At 40.3% G+C, this 23751-nt stretch overlaps 1 protein-coding gene across 1 annotated transcript; it reads right to left on the bottom strand.

Moving 5' to 3' along the window:
• Positions 1–22936: 22936 nt before the first annotated feature.
• On the bottom strand, positions 22937–23493 carry LOC101617828 (ubiquitin-40S ribosomal protein S27a-like). Its single transcript, XM_045149728.1, has one exon. It carries the CDS (start codon positions 23451–23453, stop codon positions 22983–22985), a length of 471 nt encoding a protein of 156 aa, XP_045005663.1. The 5' UTR covers positions 23454–23493; the 3' UTR covers positions 22937–22982.
• Between the last annotated feature and the right edge of the window lie 258 nt (positions 23494–23751).

Raw genomic sequence — 23751 nt, 5'->3', positions numbered from 1 at the left:
TCATACCCTGCACCACTCTCTTTATTTATATACATACACTAAATCTTAGAGTCCAGTTAGAGAGAAAAGGTGAATTTTTGACTTTCTAGGCCTGGGTTACCTCACTTAGTATAATATTTGCCAGTTTCACCTGTTTTCTTGTGTTTCATAATTTAAGTGTTTTATAGCTGAATATGGCTGAAGAGATTGCTTAGTGGTTAAGGTACTTGCCTGCAAAGAAGCCAAAGGACCTGATTTTATTCTCCAGTACCCACATAAGTCAGATATACAAGGTGGTATATGCATCTGGAGTACATTTGCAGTAGCTGGAGAGAGGCTCTGGCATGCTCAATCTCTCTCTCCCTCTCTCTGCCTCTTCTTCTCTCCCTCTAGCTCTCTCCCTGTCTCTCTCAAATATATAAATAAAATATTTTATAACTGAATAAAATTTCATCATGTGCATGAACCACATTTTACCTATCCAGTCATGAGTTGATGGACTTCTCAGCTGATTTCCTAGCTATCATTATTATAACAGCAACAGACATGGATGTGAAACCTCTGTTGTAGGAGAGTGTTTTGCATATATATCCATTGATGGTATAGCTGGGTCATATTGTACTTTGATTTTTAGGATACACAGGATAAAACTCACTTAGTCATGATCAGTGGTCTTGTTAATGTGTTCTTCAATTTTATTTGTAAATATTTTCTCAAAAAATTTTACATCTATATTGTGTCTTTTTCTGCTTTTGGTATCAGAACTATACTGGCTTTGTAGCATATATTTGGAAGTGTTTCTTTTCTATTTTGTGGCACAGTTTGAAAAACCTTGGTAGTAGATCCTCATTAAAAGTTTGATAAAATTCAGCAGTAAATCTTTCTGGTGCTGGGCTTTTCCTTGTGGGGAGAGTTTTGGTTTCTGCTTCAATCTCAGTGTTTGTTTTGGGTCTGTTTAAATTATGTGATCTACTGGCTTTAATGTAGGTCACTCACATATGCATTTATATTTATCTGCTTCATGTATGTTTTCCAGGTCTTTAGATTATAAATTTTCATAGCATTCCCTAATGATCTTCTGAATTTCTATTGTAACAAATTCTTTTCTTCTCTATTATGGTTTATTTTTAATTTTGATTAGTTTGGGTAAGGGCTTATCAATCTTGATAACTGTTTTAAAGAACCAGCTCTTTGCTTGAATTTTATATAATGTTCTTTTAGTATCTATTATATTAATTTTTTGTCCTAATCCTTTTTATTATTTCTGTCTAGTATACTTGGGATTGTTTTCTTGTTTCTCTGGGACCTTTAGCATTTTTAGGTTTTTGAGATATCACTGAATTTGTAATGTGAGCTCTTACAGCTGTACGGACTGCCTTGCGTATATTCTGAAGGATCCCTTAGTTTGTATTATGGAAGCATGGGTTTCATTTTTCCAGCTCCACACAGTTGCCTTTCAGAAATATCTTATAGGAGTTTTAAACCTGCCACACATTGCCTGTCTTTAGCAGCCCTGTGAAACCATAGTGCAAGACTTCATGACCTGCTCAATCCTGTGTCTTTCATGCCTGTAAAAGAAGTGCCACATGAATACTTTTATCAAGTTCTCCTGCCATTTTTCCTGGCCCATTTGACCATTGTTTTGTTGCCTTCCTGAGAAAACACTTTTTTGATGGGTAATCTTGGTTGTCAACAAGAATTATAATTTCCATGGAAATAAATCTCTGGGCATGTTTTGCTCAGGATTTTCTAGATTAGGTTAGCTGAAGAGGGAGGACATTAGAGGTGGTACCATTCCATGGAAAAGAGCTGAACCTTGACATTCACTTGCCTCTGCTTTCTGAATGCAGACGCTATGTGATGAGTTGCCCAAGTTGCTTTAGACAACTTGGTGCCATACCTTCCCCACCAAATGGATTGCACCCTCAATCATTAAGCAAAGATAAACCCTTCCAACCTTCTAGAAGTTGTTTCTGTTTGATAGTTTGTCCATGAATGAGGAGAGTAACTAATACAACTTTTCTAGATGGTTGCTTTATCAGGGAACCCCATTCAGCAAAATTCTCAGTTTAGGTTCTCTCTTTTTAAATGAATTTGGATTTTTATAAGATGGAATTTCTGATGGATGGGGTATTGCCTTCACTAGCCTTTCCTATTTTCTTAGGGCAATACATAAGGATTCCCTTTAATGATGATGATCTCTTTAACAATTATAGCTGCTTTCTCAGCATCAAACTTATTTTCAACTTCAAGTTCTCTCTTTTCTCCACAAAGGGATACATTTTCATCTTTTTGTCTCATTTCTTTTTTTAAAAATTATTTATTTATTTATTTGAGAGCGACAGACACAGAGAGAAAGACAGATAGAGGGAGAGAGAGAGAGAATGGGTGCGCCAGGGCTTCCAGCCTCTGCAAACAAACTCCAGACGTGTGCGCCCCCTTGTGCATCTGGCTAACGTGGGACCTGGGGAACCGAGCCTTGAACCGGGGTCCTTAGGCTTCACAGGCAAGAGCTTAACTGCTAAGCTATCTCTCCAGCCCTTGTCTCATTTCTTATGTTCTCTCCCTCTCTCTCTGTCACTTCAGACCTGGAGAATAGCAGTGAGCAGTAACTGCTCTAAAGCCTGAATGCTATCCTGACTTAATTTATTCCCTTGATCAAAATATCCCATAACTTTTGAATCAATGCTCATTTATGTTCTCTTTATGTCACAGTAAAGTCATATTATTTTCACGAATACAGCATAAACATCCTTTTGCTCAGATCTTATGGAGTCCTTATTTCCCCAGGAAACCAATGAGACAGGTCCCCACTGTCCACCTTTCTCTCAGTATTCTGACCTTCCAAAGGCTCACCAGAATGTCCCTTAAGGTCTGGTTGCAGCCTTCTAGGGATTCTCTGGCCCATAGTTCCAATCTCTTTCACATACCTCCTACAAACCAGTTCCAAAGGCCCATGAAGTACATGAGTAGGTTTATCACAGTACAAATTACCTCCATTATTACTTTTCTTTTCACTGTGACAAAATATCTGACAAGAAGAAACATGAGGGTGGGAGAAAGGATGTATTTTGCCTTACAGTTCTATGGTACAATCTGTCATGGTAGGGAAGGAATGGAGTAATGGTACATGGAACAGCTGGAGACATTAAAACAATAATCAAGACTCAGAGAGTGATGTATGATGGCATCCAGCTAGGCCTTTTCTTCTTTATACAGTCCAGAATCCGGAGTCAATGGATTGGTTTTGTACACATTTACAGGGTGTCATCCCACCTCCATTAACCTATTCTAGAAACACTCCCACACATACCCAGACATTTCTGTCTTAGGTGACTCTTGTTTTCTTCAAACTGATAATGTTAACCATCTTAGTATGTGTATTATCATTGAAGTTTTTATAGTGGTTTTTTTTTTTCAGATTCATTCAGGACTCATAAAAGATAATATTATTATATATCTTATAAAAGAGAATATCATTCTCCATTGAGTATACCTTGAAATAAAAATAGGACTGGTTTGGCTATGTGGTAAGATATTTAAGCTTTAGAAAGGAATGCCTTGTCCTTATACTTTGTCCTATACATCTGAGTTTCTTTTTTATATGAAATTACTCTGCCCCAGAGAGGTGGAATGATTCTATGAAAGAATTAAGAAAGATTAGCTGGAGTACTATACTCTCTTTTATCTTAGGGAGAACCAGGGCCTATCTCCTGTGGCTCGTTTTTTTTTTTACATGGCCACACTAAGTAAGCACATCTTCCCTGCCTGGTCTCCCTGTAACTGAGCCCCATTTGCTGGATTTTAGATTTTGGCACTTTGAAAGAAATTTGGATCTTATGTTAGTGTTTGTCTTATAACCTATTAACACAGGTACTAAAATTGACCCTTTCTCCTCCTTAGGATTTTTATAGACTTTTTAGTGTTCCTAGGAAAGTAAGGTCATTTTAATTTATAACTTGTAATATGCATTCATTTTGAAACAAGCCCAACAGACTGCCCCCCCTTTTTTGAGGTAGGGTCTTGCTATAGCTCAGGATGACCTGGAATTCACTATGTAGTCTCAGGGTGGCCTTGAACTCATAGCGATCCTCCTACCTCTGCCTCCCAAGTGCTGAGATTAAAGGTGTGTGCCACCACACCCAGCCCAGACTGGCCTTTTTATGTGAAAGAGAAAGAAAGAGGAAGATAACAGGCATGCCAGGGCCTCTAGCCATTGTAATCTAACTCCAGATGTGTGTACCATCTTGTGCACATGTGTGACCTTGTGCACTTGCATCATCTCATTTGTTTGGCTTACATGAAACTTGACGAGTCTAACATGGGTCCTTAGGCTTTGTAGGCAAGTGCCTTAACTGCTAAGCCAACTCTCTATCCCTATACCTTGTAATATATTTTATAATGAACCAGAAGAGAGCAATCTATAGGCTCCAAACACAGTGAAATGCTAAATATTTAAAGAGATAAAAGTAATCTGATTTGATTACCATACTTTGGGCCCATGCTTCAGACCATCACACTCTGCACCATTAATATCGTTATTTTGTGTTAATTAAGCTTAAATAAAGAAGTCATTGCCTTTTTATAGGCTATAACTTTGCAGGGAAGATAAAGCAATAAGCAAACAATTATAAGAACATATGCAAAGTGACATATCAGGATGGTGAAAAGGAAGCAAGGAGTAAAAGTAGATCTGATAAGAGATGAAGTCAGGATTCAGGAACTTGAGGTAAGTAGGGAAAGGGTTAAAGATAGAACCTGCTGATTGTTAAGTAGAGATCTATTATCTGAAGGAAGCTTTGAATGAGATAAATGAAAAAATTGATATTGTCATCATGTGTTCTAAATTTTGGCTTTCTATTTAAAAGCAACAGAAGTTCCAGGTAAAGTATGAACTCAATGAAAAGTGAGATAGCATGATGATTTATCTCTTTTTGTCAGCTTGACGGAATTTGGAATGATGGAACCAAATATCTTTTAAAATATTTTATTTATGAGACAGAGAAAGAGGCAGATAGATAGAGAAAGAGAGAGGGAGGGAGAGAACAGGCCAGAGCCTATAGCCACTGAAAATGAATTCCAGATGCATGTCCCACTTTGTGCATCTGGCTTTATGTGGGTACTACAGAATCAAACCCAGGTCCTTAGGCTTTGCAGGCAATAGCCTTAACCAGTGAACCATCTCTCCAGCCCAGAAACAAATATCTTGGTATGCCTGTTCGGGATTTTGATGGTTAGATTAATTTTGAAATGGGAAAATCTACCATAAGTGTAGGTGGCACCATGCCATGGGTTATAGCCTAGACTATATAGGAAGGAGAGAGCTGGCTGAGCACCAGCACTCATCACTTTTTGCTTCCTCACCATGTACTGAATATGAGCAGCTGCCTCCTGCTCCTACTACCTTCCCTACCCATGATAGAGTGTAACATGAAGCTTTAAGACCAACTGAACCCTTCCCTTCCAAAATTTGTACTGAGCAGGTATTTTGTCCCAGAAACAAGAAAGTAACTGATATAGATAGCATGGATAGGAACATCACTCTTCATGAATGGTTGGAGGATCTGAAATGTCAGATGGTTAGATGTCTCATGCATATAGTACTACTACTTAGAACAACAGAGGATATGTAGAACACTTCAACTAAATACATCAAGAGGTCAATTTTTGACTTTTAGCTGTCAGACTGCTCTATGTCTAATTGTTCTGAACTTAACAGGGAAAGAAGAAAGTTATGTATCCTGGACTCCATCATCTTTCCCAAAGCACTTCCGAGTAATTGAGCAATATTTATTAATCAATTGGAGGGTGGCTCATTTTGCAGAAAATTAGTAACTCTGGGGCTGAAAGGAGCTTAAAGCATTGTGAGAAAGATGACTCACCCAGGGAAGTCCATAACTCCAGAAAAAAAAAAAAAAAACAAACAGGAACATTATAAGTTGTGTGATGAAACCAGGAAAGGGTACAAAGTAGTTGGTGGATGTAAGCTGGAGCTGGTTGTTGTTGGTGGAGGTGGGAGGACTTGAAGTGTCTTGGAGGATGGATCAGATTGGGATTTTTGAAGTCATGGCAGGTCTGCTCAGGAGTATAAGGGCCAATGCTGACCTTGGCAATGCTGGGCCCTACAGTGTGAGACTGAGGATGGACTGTATGGCAAACTTCTCAGATTGCCATTTCTTCATTGAATAAACTTGGGCAAGGGAATCTTATATCCTCTAAGATATAGTTTTATCATCTTTAAAATGAAGGCAGAAAGTTCTCCTTGCCTGTCAGTGGTGAGGCCTTAATGAGACAATAGGTGGAAGGCACACTGTCCAGTGCCTGGCACGGAATAATGACAATGTATTTGTTTGTTATGATCACAGATAAGTGGGAGGCTTGTCAATGAGGTGGCTTGCCCACAGCCAGTGGAGCTTATTTATTTTAAAGTTTGTCACTACTCTTTGAGCTCTAAAAATGAAACAAAACATCCTTAACTTTAAATGCATAGAATCATTATTTGTAGATAAGTTTTCAACCTTTAACTTGTTGCAAAAAAATTTAAGCTCCCTTTTTTCTTCAATTATTCATTTACACTATAAGTTTAATAAAAGAAATTTAAATACATAACCAGCATGACCAAATTAAAGGTCCCATGCCTTGTACCAATTATTACATTTAGGTTTTAAAATATTAAAGAGCAGGATTACTAAGTAGGCTTTTATGAAATCAAAGGTTACAAGAGGTCTCATTTGCTTCAATTTCTTATTATAAGTTCTCCATCAAAGACTTGTTTCCCATCAGTAACTCAATTACTTACTAGTTTTGGGCATTTTAGAATACTTCAGATATAGTATTTGAATGGAAATAGCCATTTTCTTTGACAAGAGATAGTTCACAGCTGTAGAATAATAAGCATTCCATAGGAAACAAGGAACAGTTCTGAATCTGTAATGGAAATAATTTGTGAAAGATGAATCTGATCTTACCATTTCACATGAGCCATAGCAGTTGGCAACAGGGATGAGCTATCTTGCCTACCCCTGTGTTATTGATTGTCATCTATGCAGATGGTCTCTGAACTATATCTCCAGCCTAGAACTCTGCCCTCTGCTGCTCACCTACCTATCCAATTCCTGACTTTATCCTGGTATCACAGGGATCTTAGTTAGCATGCTCCCAATCAGGCTTCATTCTTTTCCAATGTCTGTCCTATGTATGACCAGGAAGCAAATGACATAACCATCTATCTAGTAGTCAATTAAGCCAGAATACTTTGAGTCATGCTTGTTAACCCAATGTTAGTGGTTAAGGATATGGACTTGAATGGAAGATAACCTGTTTACTAGCTATGGCTCATAGTAAAATGGCTTATGTCATGTATAATATGGGCTTATAGTATCCCTGCTTTATAAAAATGGTATGATGATTGAGTGAGTTAATATTTACAAGTGCTTCAAACAGTGCCTGGACCATAGTAAATGCCACATAAATGTTAGATAAACAAATATATCACATATAACATACCCTGAGACCTATCACATTCATACACTTCTCTTCATCTCCATGGATATTGCTTTAGTTCTGATTTACCTCTGAAATAATTTAGTGATTTTCAGTTTTTCAGTGATGCTCTCTAGTCTTGTCCCCCTCCAGTCAAGCTTTCCTATGGCAATCAACGTGACATTGACTAAATTCAGAGCTGATCATATTAATCCCTAATAAGAACTCTTTATTTTGTTGGCAAAGTTAATGTGGCTCAATGTGATTTGGCTCCTGACTACATCTCTAGCCACTATTGTCCCTTCCCATTAGCCCATGATCTAAGCATTGCAGACTAATTCTGCTCCCATAAACCTGTTTTTATTTGCTATTTCCCTGGTGATAGATTATCACCCAGTGCCTAATTTACATTCAGATTGGGTGTATGCACAATTCTTCCTCTGTAAATTCTTTGACTCTTCTATGAGGATGAATCCTTTCCCTTGTACCCTTGCTACAGAGGTCATTAATAAACATTATTCCTATGGCATTGTTGTTTATATTTATGTCTCCTTACCAATGACTTCAGAGTACATGTATGTGCACATGTGTAAGACATATATTTAATTTTTTTCATTTGCTTGAGAGGTGGTTTTACTATGTACCAAACTGGCCTGGAATTTAACATCCTCCTGACTTAGCCTCTGAGTGCTAAGATTTCAAGCATATGTATAAATTTAATTTTAATTTACATTTTTTGTTCATCTTCATTGCTTTCTAAATGAACAGATACAGGATAAATGCTGAACTAGTGAACACTGAGTGAATGAAAAGATAATAAAATAAAAGGTCTTTTACTATCCATTTAATCCAACTCTTTAATGTTATAGATGAGAAAACAGAGGTTCAGAAATGTTATTTGTTCTAGTTCACACAGTCAGACAGCACTGGAATCTAGAAAAACAGTCATTTCTACCATTTCCCATAATCAAATACTATGGCTCCTTGAGTCACCAAAGGTAAAAGAAAAAGAAAAGAAGAAAATGGGAAAAAATACATACAAGTAGAAGAGGGACAAATTGGGAAGAGGAGGATATGGGAGAAGGAGGGAGATAAAAGAGAAAATTAGAGGGTTAATGTGAACAAAATACATTATAAATACACATGAAATTGTCCAAAATGATTTCAATAAAATTCTTAATATATGATTAAACAAACAAAATGAATTATTTTATTCTTAGGAAATATGCATGTGTGTGTGTGTGTGTGTGTGTGTGTGTGTGTGTGTGTGTGTGTACCTGTTGAACGAGCTGGTGCTGTGCTGCTAGAGAGAGTGGATCAAAATCCAAACCATGGAGCCGGGCGTGGTGGCGCACGCCTTTAATCCCAGCACTTGGGAGGCAGAGGTAGGAGGATTGCCAAGAGTCCGAGGCCACCCTGAGATTACATAGTAAATTCCAGGTCAGCCTGAGCCAGAGTGAGACCCTACCTCGAAAAAACCAAAAAAAAAAAAAAAAAAAAAAAAATCCAAACCATGGGAATGCCCTGAGCTTTGCATATTGTTGAGGAGTCATAAGGAAAAGCACAATTAGCTCTGAAATCTTCCAAGTTCTATCCTCTGTTCTGTGGCATGAAATGAGGTAATGTACTTTATGAACTGTGAAGAACTGCAGAAATGTGAGGTGTTTTTAAATTTGGTGATTTATGGAACAAGAAGACCTTTAGAAATGAGGGTGCCTCCCACTTCTTTATTTCAAGGAGGATGACAGTGACTCGTCCAAGGTCATGGTTGGAAAGGGGTGGCGTTGAGCCCTGCTTCCCCTCTGGCTCATGACCTAGTTGTCCCCACAGGACCTCCATCATTTATTCAACCCCTGAAGCACCTGGCAGGCTCGAATCTTTTCTCTGCTCTGAGATTTCACATAAGCGGATCTTTGTGTGGGACACTCACTTTCCTGTCTGCAGGGAGTGCCCTCAGCTGGCAGGACTCTGCCTCTCCGGACACTTCTCAGTGTCTCAGTTCTTCACTTAGGGGTACCTGGTCATAGCATGCCACAGGTAGTAGACACAGCTCCTCCCTTAAAGAAAGTTACAATGGCCCGCTTTAGTTTCAAAGGAGTTGCCTTGAGTATAGTCACCCCCATATCTGTGACTTATCTGGGTAGCAGGAGGTAGGAGTGAAGCCCGGAGAAGGTTTTCTTGATCATCCTAGTCTTATCCAGATTTCACTTCTCAGCCATGTCCTTCTTCCAGTTCTTTAAAGTCAGGGCATTTGTGGGAAGCAGTGGCCTTTGGGTTCTGTGAGATTAAGATACAGGAAGGCAGAGTTTGAGTTAGGTCCAGAAAGGCTACCTATCAGTAAGAGCTAAGAAATGACTGAAGGGACTACTGGAAGGAAATGGGGACCTCCCTATCTCTGGTGGTATTCCAGTAAGACAGCCAGCAGCAGCCTGGGCTCGGCCGCCAGGTCTTCAAGCTTCCACCTGGTGCTGTGATTTAAACCAGTGACAGAGTTTCTGTCCTATGTCCAAGAGTGCCATGGTGGGTCCTGACATCATAAAGCAAAGAGAAGCTCGACCTGTGGCCCTGTTTTAATTGAGAACAGAAGGAACATATGAAGATTTCTTGGAATATTAGAAGTAGAGTACAAATTATGGTGTATGTATGCACATATATGTGTTTGGACTGATCATATTATGTCTTGCCTTCCTCCTCTTTTCCATTGTGTCCATATAATTCATTTGATAGTATCCTTGCTCTGTCCACTCTTCCTAGCACACATATTTCACATATACTGTATGCTCCAGTTCTAAGTACTGAGGTGACACATTAAAAGTCCTCAGATAGCTTATCCTCTCATTGGGCTCCTAATGGTGCAAATGTTTGTTTAAAGAAATGATGTTCATTAATCCCCCTTTACTTATTTCCATACTTACACAGATGGAAATAGTCATGTACATGTCCAGTTGAATCTTTAAAGCACTTTGTAGTGTCTGCAGAATGTGTATCTGCCAGGAAGTAGACGGCAAATGCAAACTTGGGGACTAGAAAAGAACTGAATAAAGGTTCATTTATAAAGGTATGGGAACCACAAAAGTGAGACTCTGTCCTGGGCTGGAAACAGGTGGCTGTGTTTACCCCTGTAAGAGTGAGAAAGAAAAGGGGAAAGTTTCAGATCCTGGGGAATGTAACATGGGATAAAGTAAGACCTTATGTCAAGCATGCAGCAGTTCAACCTGATGGCAAAGGAGGAAGGCCAAGCTTAGCTTTCTTTCTCACTGACCCCTGATGTGGGACCTCCATTGTTTGACGTAACTAAAGTCAAGAAGGCCTCTACTGGAGTCCAGATGGGGTGTACTCCAAGGTGGTGGTGAGGGGCTGTGTATGGATTTTGGAGAAATAAAAGAGAGCTAGACATTCTTTCCTATTAGATGAAGTAAACAGTGAATCCTGTTGAACACATCTAAGATCCTCCTCTCTTATCTCCATATCCACTGAGCCATATATCCCATGTGAGTCCTTAGTATGACAACACCTCTGATGAAAGCACTGTGGTGACAGAGATAGTATAAAATGTCATCTTCACCTCAGCCTCATTGTCATGCTTCATATTCAGGAAGGAATAGACCAAAATGGGAATGAAATCTCTGACTCCAAAGAACACAGGCCATGCTTAGGTCCTGGTCATCATTAGTGCATTCAAGTTGGACATCTTATCAGGGGAGTATATGCAGAAGTATAACTCCCCTCTGCAGGGACATCCATCCAAGGCCTTCCAATCTGACTGGCCATAATTACTCACTCCTGACTCATATTGGACTTCTCTTCTTTGAACCTTTTAATCAGACCCTATCTGATGGCTTTCCTTCTCTGATATGTCTCATTCACACTGACTTTGCTTCTAACACTGTACTGATCTCAATGAATTTAACCATCATGGCTGCTTTCCCCATGAGGATGTTAGAACTTTGATATCAAGAAACATTTCTTTATCCTTTATATGTCAGTGAAAGGTACGAGGCTCACATGCACAGAGACTCAGCAAGCATTTTTTTTTAACCAAAAGATTGGAAAGTGATGACTTAATTTATAACTAAACAAGATCAGGTGAAGGGAATAAAGAGATAAAGCATGAAATAGCCTTTATGCCTTGATGTTTCAAGAACATTCAATACTCAAGAAATCTAGTCAGTTCTATAGCCAGTCAGGCTAACGTGATGTCATGAAAATTTCATTGTTCACTCACGTGAACCATCTCATCACAGTTAATGGAAATAAATGTACCATTTAGTACTTTAAATCATGAAGCAACATAACTGCCTTCTATTTGCAGTGACCTTCCATTGCCCTCATTATTTTCTCACTGTGGAAGTCTGTGCCTGATGGTGTTGATTCAGCACAAGAGGTGCATCCAAATGGCATAGGTAAGAGTCATGGAGAAAGGAATCTGGAGTCTTCTGGGGAGTAGGAAAGTACCATGGTTTCATGGCATTTACTCCCGTGTCTACGACATCCTGTTAGTACACATTGCACAGCAAGTGGTTTAAACCTGAGGCCATGAGAATCCTGAGGGCTGTTATCAAATTCAGCTCACTCTGGTCTTTAGTGCCTGGCATGGTGTGGTGGATAAAGCAAGCTTTAAGTAAGTTCAGGATGTCCAATGACAAATGAATGACTAAATGCATGAGTGAAGGAAGGGTTTTATTCCTTCTCGTCCCTCACACTGATTGAAAGGGTATAGTGTAAGCTAGGATTCTGTGAAGAGGACTATGGTTTTATTTTATTGGGGAAGAAAAGCCTGCAGAGAAATCAGAACCTTTGTTTTTCAACTGTTCTCCCTCTCTCCTTGACAATCCCTGTTCGATTTGTGGCTGATATCCCTCAGTCATACCTGGCATTAAATGCCCTATGTCTGTTTGGCTCCATGTTACATATTCAATGCTTTCCAAAATTGTTGACCCATAGTTGTAGCTTAATATGTATTTTACAATAAGTTAAAAGAATCTCTTCTTTGGGCTTTTACTCCTCTCACAATTAACCCCCCTCTGCCTCCCAATACTGAGTTGTCTCATGGACTGGGCTAAGCTCTCCATGTATTTCCATTTTCCATTTTATAGGCTAGAAAGTTGAGGACTTGAAAAGAATCACATCACTGTAGAAAATGATTCTGTTGTCTCATTTTAGCTAGGTTGCAGCACACTACACCTGTAATCCTAGAAGTGTAGAGGCTGAGGTAGGAAAATCTTGAAAATTTGAGCAGAGACTGAGCTATATATTAAGACCCTGTCTCAACAAAGCAAAGGAAGCAAAAGAAAATAAAACTTAGCACACTCTGTTCAATGGAAATTGCATCCACAAACTCAGGGTAAAACAGTCATGCTGCTCCCTTAAAACCATAGTGGGGTATTCCCCGAAAAGCTCAAACACAAATGGCTCCTGTGGATTGGATGTTATGGATGTCACAGGTGCACAAACCTACTGTGAATGCTTTGGTGAGGTGAGATGGAGCTGGTGCTCCTAGTTCCTATGAGTCCCACGGAGGCCATGACAGTGTGAGCAGTCTGGCACAGAGGCATTCCATGGAGATGTGGAATCATGATAGCTTGGGGTCAGAGGTTAGGCCACAGGTTCAAGGGAGGCTGAGATCTTTCTGCAACAAAGGAGAAAGTTGCAAAATTCCCCATGATTCAGCCTTGAGTTATTACAGGTATAAAAGAAGCAAGCTTGCTTCTTTTATATCTGGAATTTGGTGAGCAAATTATTTTCTTCAAATGCTAATGTAGGGAAATACAAAATGTTTAAGTGCCACTTCAAAATTCAAAGTGAAAATAACTTTACTGTGTCCAAGGGAAAAATTATAGTCTAATAACATCTATTGCCTCCTTTATTAAATAGGAGACTTTCAATGATAAACCTGAAAGCTTTGTGAGCCACTAAAATTATATCTTGGCATATTTGAGAAATGGCAAGCCAGAGACATGATTCTAATATTCTATCCTGAAGCTGTGAAGCCACTCAGCAGTCACATTTGTTAGTGTGCATTATCTTTATTCATTAGTAAAACATCCTTCAATATAGATGTAATTGATGGTAAGCCTCAGAGAAGGAAAGTCACTTACTCAAGGTCATCTAGCAAGTTTGCTACAGAATTAGAACTCAAAGAAGTTAATTCACATTAATGCAGTGCTTATAAACTATATTAACCAAGGCAGACATAGCAAATGTAATAAAATGACTCTCTAAATCTTCATGTTACCACTACAGAATTCTTTTTGTTTGCTAATCTGGGAGGCTAGCTTATGGTTACTGGGCCTCTTCCATGCAGAGGCTTGGGGATCCAGGCTTCTTCCATCTGCAGCTCTGTAATGTAAACATAGAGCTTTCCCAGTTTTCATGGGGATCATTCCCATCCCTTTCAGCTGCACAGAGAAAAGTTCACAAGGATTGCATGGAACATATCTGAAAATGACCTTGGCCATAAGTCATATGAGAATCTCTAACCACAAGTAGGCTAGGAGTTATTCTCCATGTCTCTTGTAAGGAAAGGGGCATGTCAACATGCCACATTGCTATGTAGCCACTCTGAAAACTAGTGTCAGGGCCTATTAATCTCCCTGTATTGTTCATTGGTTTTGTACACAGACATTTTGTTTTGAGTATCCTTACCACCAAGATCTTGCTCTGTGCCACTGGTGAAAGGTCTGCTCCCTGCTCCTTAAGTGGAGTATAAAATCATTTCCCTCCCCCCTTCTGGTAGAATTTCACCTGTCTTTTCCTATAGACACAGTTGGAGGCACCATCATGTTGAACATAACCTAGCTTCTCTGGACACAGCTGACTGGTGCAAAGAGAGTCACATATCCCCAGAGGAGAGTCTTTCTTATACACTTTCTCTGGGATTTTTCAAGTTGTAATGGAGGAAAATGGCTTAGTTCTCAGGAGGTAGAATCTGTGTAATTTGAGGATCAGGCACTATTGATGGCCATGTTTTCTATCCTGTAGCAGAACGGACTGCTCTGAGAGTCAAGGAATTATGCAGTACAAAATAAATGATGTACATGGCTGGAGAGATGGCTTAGAGGTTAAGAAACTTTCCTTAAAGCCAAAGGATCCTAGTTCAATTCCCCAGGACCCATGTAGGCCAGATCTTCTGGAGTTCATTTGCAGTGGCTGGAGGGCCTGGTATACCCATTCTCTCCTTCCTTCTCTCTCTCTCTCTCTCTCTCTCTCTGCCTCATTCTCTCTCAAATAAATGAATAAAATGTATTTTTTTAAAATGATGTACAAAGAAGAGATGGGCTAATTCAAAGACTTCAGTTATTCCAAGGCCAAACATAACCACGCCTTTCCAGAATATATTGGTTCAGTACTATATTAATCTTTTTAGTGGTTATGGTAAAATATCTTAGAAATTTATTTCTCATTGTTCTGAATGTTCTCAAGTCCAAGATCAAATTCAGTGCCTGGTGAGACACTCTCCCTATTCCATGGACTCACTACGCCATCACAAGGTGGAGGTAGCAAGATAGTTCTTTGCAGCATCAAGAGGGCTCTGCTCTCATTATAAAATCAACTCAGCTGGGCGTGGTGGTGCACGCCTTTAATCCTAGCACTTGGGAGGAGAGGTAGGAGGATTGCGGTGAGTTCGAGGCCTGAGTCTCCATAGTGAATTCCAGGTCAGCCTGGGCTAGAGAGAGACCCTACCTCGAAAAACCAAGAAAAAAAAATCAACTCCTTGAGAGCCAACAATCTAATACTGTCACCTTAGTGGTGACTACAAAATAAGAATTAGGGACAGGGGTAAACATTCAGACCATAACAGATTTTCTCCCCTCTCTAAGTGAAACCTGCATGGTGGTATCTGACCTGAGATAGGCGGAGTCTGAGGGGAGCATCCCCAGGCTTCCCAGCCCTGTAGTCACACAGCACAGATAGGCCTGAGCTGGACTTGGCTATTCTTCAGAAGCACTTTCCCTCATGCTGATGGGTTTCTATGAGCCACTTCCCAGTATATCAGTGGAATGATCCATGATGTCCTGTCCAACTTGGTGGTACTTTTTTGCTGAAGCACTTCTTCATTTTCAATGGGACTGCCTGCCTGATGAATGTCTAGGAAGAAATCATTGACTCTATTACACATCAGTTTTCAAGCTTGGATCTTTAAGATTCTGTCTTCTCAACAGTTTGTGAGACGCAAACTCCTAATAGCATAATAGGAATTTGCTAAATGTTAGTGCCTCCCATTTACCTTCCTGCTTTACCTTATATTTAGGGCACTGAGAAGGCAGAAGGGACTTAAGAGAAGAGATAAAAGCCATCGATCCATCCCTACCCTCTGCTTATTCCCCACTCCCTTCTTCCCTTCACAGCACCTCTATTTCTTATCTATGTTGCTGTGTCCTTAGTTTATCCAGCAGCTTTCTTTCCCTCCCCTCTCCTCTTCCTTGTGCCTTCTAGCCCCAGCTGCTTGTGTCTGTTCTGCTGCTATTGATTTTTCTCTATAAAAGATTGTTCAATTCATTTTCTCCACTGTAGCCCAGCGCCAGACCTCAGGGTAGGCCTCACAATGACTGAAGTGATTGTGTAGGCCGTCTCCCTGGAAGGACAGCAACCACAGTCCCTTTGGGCTCCAGGCAGAGTAAGACAAGGAAGGTGAGTGTGATTCATTACTGTGCACGAGGTGAACTGAAACAGGAAGCATTGAACCCTATCTTACTCATCTTGGTGGCCCCAGCCCAGAGCCTGGCACCAAGTTGGTGCTGATAATTTTCACTGAAATCAAACAACCTCCTGGGCAGGAGAATTGTCACTGACCTCTTGTTACCTACAGCAAGCTACAATTCTGACTGCATAAAGAATCACTTGAGAAGACTGAAAATACACCCATGGCCAGACCTTCTTCCAGATCAGTTAAACTCAGAACCTCTGGGGGTGTCTGAGCTTTTCTTTGACTTAACAAGTGACTCTGTCTAAACTGTTCTAGAGAATAAGACTTGGTTCCTGAGCTGACATATACACCCATCTGTGAGTCTGCTCCGACTCTGTTCCAGGCTTAGTCCCTCCCACTGTATCCCATAATTCCTGCTCTTACAGGTGTTTCTGGGTTTCACTCATGCTGTCTTCTCTTCAAGGAGAACCTTTTCCTAACTCTGGCTCCCCTGGAGTTCTAGTCACTTTGCAAAACCCAGACCACATGCCACTGCTATGAGATTTATTTCTGCCCAGATTTTTATCCCTGCACTGTGTGTTCTTTTATGTATGAATGGGTTTTGCCTCCTGTCTCCAATTTCTGGAATATTTTCCTGCATTTTGTACCTTCATTCTCCTTGGCCTATCTTATATCATGGTTTATTAAAAAAATTCCACTAGGTCCTATAGTTCAGCATTGTCCTTAGACATGGATGTTTGGGTCTTTTTGGTTCTAAACCATGATGACCATGAACTGACCCCATCCTTCCTTCTTCTCTAGCTTCTACTGGGGCAGAAGTTGGGGCTTCTGGGAGAGGCATAAATACAAGTTTCACTTGGTAATAACTTCCTGTATTTATTGAGTATTTACCATGCATTGTATGCTTCATGCTCAGGTTATACTTCAGTGTTCCTTCTATTCACATTTACTTTTCAAGTCTGCTATTAAATTCATGATGCTATATCATAATTTATCAGTAGGTGTCTCTTGTCTTACCCCCACTAAGCTACGACCTTCTCAAGGGCAAGGGAGGAAATATTTAAGTCTATTTTCTTAGCACTTAGTAAATTGCTTGGCACATAACAGAGGTTCAATAAATGCCTGTGGGCCGAATAAATAAATGGTAACAATAGCATTGAAAAGATTGGTAGAGAAAAGGACACAGACAAATCTAGATCACAGTTTGACCCAAATGTCCACTCTCCTATGGCCCCCATGACAACAATCTCTGCTAGGCATGGAGGCAGATGGGTGGAGGAGTTCTGGCAGTCTGCTGGAGGGGGTCTTTCCCGTGTTCTCTTGAAATCCAGTGTCTGTCCTGTCCTTTTGCTGCCAGCAAGAGAACATTTGTTCCCTGAAGGGCCGGCACTGTGCCAACAGCAGGTGGTGGCCTGTCCACTGGGAGGAAGGGCAGCAGCAGGCGGGAGCACTGATGTGTGCCTCGGACAAGATGCTGCAAGTCTGCTTGAGGCACAGTGGGGACAGCAGCTGGGCCAGGTTCGCAAGTCACCATTCTGTAACCATTAGAAAGCCAGTTGCTATCTCTTTCATACTAAAAGATGAAAATATCAGTCAAAATCATGCTGGCTTCAGAGAAGAAAAAAGAAGAGAACAAAATACAAAAATTCCAAACCCACAAACAGCACTGAATAATGAACTGTAAGCTAGCTTGTCTATAAAATTGGTAGATTTCTGAGTCATTGTTGGAAAGCTTAAAGGCTGTTTTTCAAGACATACTTGTTCACTTCTTGGTTTTGTTTTGTTTTTTTTTTTTCCAAAAAGAAAATAAAGCAACAGTCTACAACTAACCAGCACCATGCACACTTGGAAGCAAATGAGTAGACAGCTTGCATAAGTGGTCACTGGAAGAACCTGTTTTATGGCCAAGCCAAGTCATTGATGTTTCCTACTCATGACTGTCAGGATATACAGCATTGATTAATGAGAGTGGGATCTCACTGGGTGCCTGTGGCAGTGACCTTAATGTCCACATGATTTGGCCTTCTATTGGTCTCTTGTTATTTCCATGACCAAATCCAGTACTTTGGAACCCTTTTCCTGTCTGCAGTGTGCAGCCACTGCCCTCCTGAGGACTGAAGGGGTTTTGTGGCACAGTTGCTCACACTGTCCTGCATCCTTTCTGATGGTCACTCACACTTTTGTCTTTCCTTGCTGCTGATCTGCATCTTGCCATTGTCCTACTTGTTAACAGCACTCATCCCCACTCTCGCAAGTATCGCTGGCAGAAGGCAGCTGTATGATAGGCATTTACTCAGAATGTAGAGATGACTACAGGGCTTAGAGAACAGAATAAGAACTGACCTCAAATGAAAATCACACTACTAGAGCTCCAAGAATTGCCAGCCTCCTTTCCCACAGGGAAATTTCTACTTGCTGTGGTTACATTCAGACCCTGATCTCAGATATGTTTCATTAGACCATAACCCCAACATTCCCATGATTTATATGCAGAGCTCTTACTTCTTTTTGTAAATCTTACCCACTGAGAGCCTGTTATATATAAACTTCTTGTATTTGCAAAAAGTGAAATGCCTCTGAACTTTATTCTAAAGGTAAAAAGAATCTATTTTTTTTATTTAACTGTCTAAGTGATGGAATCTCTAATTCCTACTTATTCTTATTCATCATAGCTCCTTGAAATCTGTATTATAATACTCATTATCCTTTGGCTACTATATTTGCATAACATTTGCAATCACATTGCTCAGACTGCCTTGTATAATAACTAATGTTATGATCACAAGTATGATTATTTGTTGACCTTTTTTATCTTGCTTTACACTTCGAGCTTCCAAGGGGAGGCCAGTGTCAGTTTTTATAGTTATTATATTTGAGTCTTTAGATACTTTTGAATCCGTTATAAGAACTAGAATCATCTCAATTCATGAAATGCTTATTGTTTTGGTGGATAGAATTAAAAGATGCCTACAGAAAAGCAAACATTAAGGATGTAAATTGTATAAGTGGAAATGTGTAGGTCTTGCATATTATGGTAATTTTCAAGGTACAAAGAAACAATTGACTCCATGAGTAAGAATAAAAGGGCATGTCAGCTACGTAACATTCTATCACATCCTTTCAAGAAATGTACCATACTGAAGTCAAAAGGAGTTTGCCTCCCTCTTTGTACCCATAACCACCTTTCCCCTACTATGATACCTAGCTTTCACAGCATTCTCTGTTCTCAAATTGTCCTTTCTTCTGTCATTGAAAAGTCAACATTTATCAGGTTATGAGGATTTTTCAAAATTATCTTGTGTTAAGGAACAACCCATTAATTTCTGTATTACTCTCACATCTATCATATATATATACATATAGATAGAGAGATAGATCATTAAATTTTAAAAGAGAAAGGCAAAAACAAAAACACTGCTCTTTAATTGTTAAGAATCTAGAAATAGACATGAAATAAAGATTATGAAGTTATTCCATCCTAATTCTCCTTAAGGGTTTGCATTCTTTATTCAGAATTGCAGACCCTAACATAGTGAATTCCTTGCTAGCACTCTCCATCAACCTCGGAACTTCCTTGAATGAAAGAAACAAGTTCCTCACTGAAATAGATGCCAGTGTTTACCAGTGACAACATAGTGCCTCCAAAATATTGGATGTCAGAGGCCTCTTTAGGAAATTTCCATGTTATCTTTTTCAGAGAAAAGCATAGGTTGTTTTATGACCATTCCTCATCCCACACCCAATTCAGAGCTGGAACTAGACCCATTTAGGTGAAGGCCTCCAGGATTCCCCAAAGCCTTTCATGCATTTAACATCTTGCTTTAGCTTTGGATGTGTTCTAGATATAAAAGCATGGAGACACATCTTCACTGGAGAAAGCAGGGCAACAGTAAGATAAGATAAAGCAACTTTGCATTTTGAAATTACCTTAGTCATTAGTTCTCAGAAAGCTCCCACTGAAGCAGGAGAGTGGTACATTACTAGCATTGGCATTTTAGCCCTGGTTGGCCACAGTCACACTAAATATCTTCTTTCAAGGTAGGCATGGGAGCCCTTTGTCAGGGAAGTTCAAAGTTGAGCAATCCTTTTCTTTGTCAAGAGGTGCCTCCCAAGACTGCAGGATTCTTTAAGGCACACAGTTCAAAATTAAATGTTGATAGCTGTTTAGGGAAGCTGTTAGTGTCCAAATCATCACGTTAATCTTAATCTTGGATTAAGTTAATGCTTGGATTTTCTAGCTAGCTGGGTATTCTTAGCTGTATCAATTGACTTGATGTTATATGTCTTCAGGGTAGGAGCTTAAGTTGTTAGATGTGGCTCTTAAGACTCTCAGAGTATCTACAAAGGTGTTCTTAGGGGTTGAGTTTCCCTGCTATGGGAGTATTCAAGTAGGCTGAGTGGAATAAAATACAGGTAGATTCTAAAATTTAACTAAACACTGTACAGATTCAATCAAAAATAGCACTGAGTATTTTTGCAAGAGTAGTTATTATAACAACCAGATCCTCTATCAACAAAGAGGTTAAGATTTCTGGTCTTTGGAGGGATCCAAGTCAGCTTGTGACCAAGTGAGACCCTTCCCTGGTACAATCCCAGTTACATTTTTGGATGGTTTTGGTATTAGTCAAGTTGCTGGATGGGTAGTTGGGCTACTGTTCTGATTTCTGGAGCTGAGCACTGGCTTTTCCTGTAGGGCAAACCAAGCCTGGCAACTGTGGCCCTGCAGAAGGGCACCCCCGCTGCTGGAACCTCTACTGCTGCTGCTAAAGCTGCTGCCGCTGGGTCTGTCGCTGCTGCTGCTGCTGTAGCTGCCACTTGCTGGAGCCACCACTGCTGCCTCTGAAGCTGCTTCTGCTGGATCTGCTGCTGCTGCCTCTGAAGCTGCCACTACTGGATCCACCGCCGCTGGGACCACTGTTGCCAGTGCCGGAGCTGCTGATGTTGCTGCCAGACTCTGCTCCTGCTTGGGTCCCACCGTCGGCTCAAGTTGGCATGGCCTGGTTCCTGGACCACTGCTCTGTTCGCTGGAGCTGGGCACAGGTGGTGGGGGAGGTGAGAGAGCCGATGCTGCTCTAGTTCTCTCGCTGTTCCACATGTTCTTCTACCTTGTGATCTGTTCCTCTGTTGTTCACTGCTGCTCTCCCTTCACATTTCTTGAGTTGCAGAGAGCTCTGGTGTGAGTGGAAGCTCCCCTCACCTGGCTTTTCCTGCAGCTTGAGCCGAGCCTGGCGGCTTTCTTGTATCCTGCTGCTGCTGCAGTCAGTGGACCTGCTGGGGCTGCTTTTGCCGGCCTGTGCAGGCTCTGGATGCTATGGATCTCTTCTACTTCTCCACTGCCTTTTCAATTTCCTATACAGCTCACTTTTTAGTAAAAGTGTGTATTTTGCTGAGTTGTTTTGGTCTTTTTCCCTCCTAGGCTGCTTTGGCATGGTACCTATGCTGCCATATTAACTGGAAGTCCTCTCAAATCATCACCTTTTAAATGGCCTTTGTAGAGCTTACATGTTGGGGCAGTTGCACAAAATGAGCTTGAAATTTCATTGAGAAAGAAAAGTAAATCAAGTTCTTGTTTCCATCTGATAGATCCCTCTGAAAACAAAGATAAGAGGCTTTATGTTAATAAGAGGATCAAGTTTTGGTTGTGTTTATAATAGCAATAAACAGCAATAAAATTCCACTCCTAATCCACAGAATCTAATGCCTGCAGAGGTTGGACCACATAAATAACAGGAGTTCTAGGCAGAGGGAAGAACTCTCACAGTCTGGCCATCATAGACTCTAGTGAGGTGGATGGAAATGGATTTGCATAACATGAATGACAAGGACAGGTAAGAGGAAAGGAGCCAATAAGTTCAGTAGCCACTGATGGCCAGGCACTTACAGGGAAAAATACTGACTTTGTTTGGAGCTGGCACACAAACCAGTTCTCTTTTCTCTGCATGCAAACCCTAGTGTCTGTTCAATATGTGGCCAAATGCTTCCTGCTGGAGAGCACCAGATAGGCTAGTAACATACATGGTCCTGTGGTTTCCATCCAGCTTTTCTACTCTGAAGTTCATGTGGAAGTTCCATTGCCATTTTCAGGTGTTGAGATGAGATGAGCTTAGTCATAGAAGTAAGACTCTCAACAGCTGGCTGTTATAAAGGAAACTAACTTTTCTGTCTGCCACCATGTGCTTGCTTTTTTCTCCCTCTTTCTGACCTGAGTTGAAAGAACATGAGTCCCTGACCAGAAGCCAAGCAAATGCCTGTATCATGTTCCTGGGCCTCCCAGGTTCTAGAACTGTGAACCCAGACAAAACCCTTTTTGATTATCTATATATCATCTGTGTATGTGTGTATGTATATATGTATGTATGTATGTATGTATGTATGTATGTATGTATGTATCTATCTATCTATCTATCTATCTATCTATCTATCTATTTATCTATCATCTATCTATCTATCTATCTATCTATCTATCTATCATCTATCTATCTTTGTATCTATCTATCTATCTATCCATGTATCTATCATCCATCTACAAATAATTGAATTCCCAGTATTCTATAATAATGGCAAATCAGGGAATTCAAGCTGACTTTATTTTTTTTTTGTTTACTTTTATTTATTTATTTGAGAGCGAGAGACAGAGAGAGCGAGAGGCAGAGAGAGAGGATGGGCGTGCCAGGGCCTCCAGCCACTGCAAACGAACTCCAGATGTATGTGCCCCCCTTGTAGGTCCTGGGGAATCTAGCTTAGAACTGGGGTGGGGGAGGTCCTTATGCTTCACAGGCAAGCGCTTAACCAGCTTGTCTCTCCAGCCCCAAGCTGACTTTATTTTTTATTTTTATTTTTTTTAAGTCTGAGACTTTTATTAACTCATACACAATTATTTGTCTTCTGGTTTGTTGAAGCAGTAAGTCAGACAACACTTGCCACAGTAATGCCTGTCAAAATGGCTGGCCATAAAAACCCCAGCCCCACACTCATCAGAAGGACACTCTCGATGAAGGTGACTAATTTTACCATTTTTGTCCACCTTATAATATTTCAGGACAGCCAACTTAACCTTCTTTCTCTTGTGCTTATTTTTCTTGGGAGTGGTGTAAGACTTCTTCTTCCTTTTTTTAGCACCACCACGAAGTCTCAGTACAAGATGAAGGGTGGACTTCTTTTGAATATTGTAGTCAGACAAAGTACGCCCATCTTCCAGTTGCTTTCCAGCAAAGATCAATCTCTGCTGATCAGGAGGAATTCCTTCCTTATCCTGGATCTTGGCCTTTACATTTTCTATAGTGTCCGAGGGTTCAACCTCGAGCGTGATGGTCTTCCCCGTAAGGGTTTTCACGAAAATCTGCATCTCGGCGGCGGCCACCGCAGATGGCAGATCTGAAAGCCCAAGCTGACTTTAAATACAAGAACCACTACTGGACAAAAATACTAGCTGGGCAAAATTGAGCAAGTAAGAACATTAGATTTTTCTGGACCTCACCTTTTATTTTCTGCCAAGATTAAAGGAATTTATCTAAAATACATATTCCTAGTAAGTCAATGTTCATTGTAATTAGTTATTTCTGCTTCTTTATATAGACACCATTATGTATTACAGCCTGTTAAGTATAAAATGGTCAAATAATTTAAAAAAACTAATTATACTA

This window comes from Jaculus jaculus, chromosome 5 (assembly GCF_020740685.1).
Source record: "Jaculus jaculus isolate mJacJac1 chromosome 5, mJacJac1.mat.Y.cur, whole genome shotgun sequence".
Lineage (NCBI taxonomy): Eukaryota > Metazoa > Chordata > Mammalia > Rodentia > Dipodidae > Jaculus > Jaculus jaculus.
Note: the sequence above shows the minus strand (reverse complement) of the source record. Positions and strands in the feature narration are given on the sequence as shown.

What these genes read in the sequence shown, in the direction of transcription:
- LOC101617828 (XM_045149728.1), bottom strand. Translation starts at nt 23,453, where the DNA reads ATGCAGATTTTCGTGAAAACCCTTACGGGGAAGACCATCACGCTCGAG.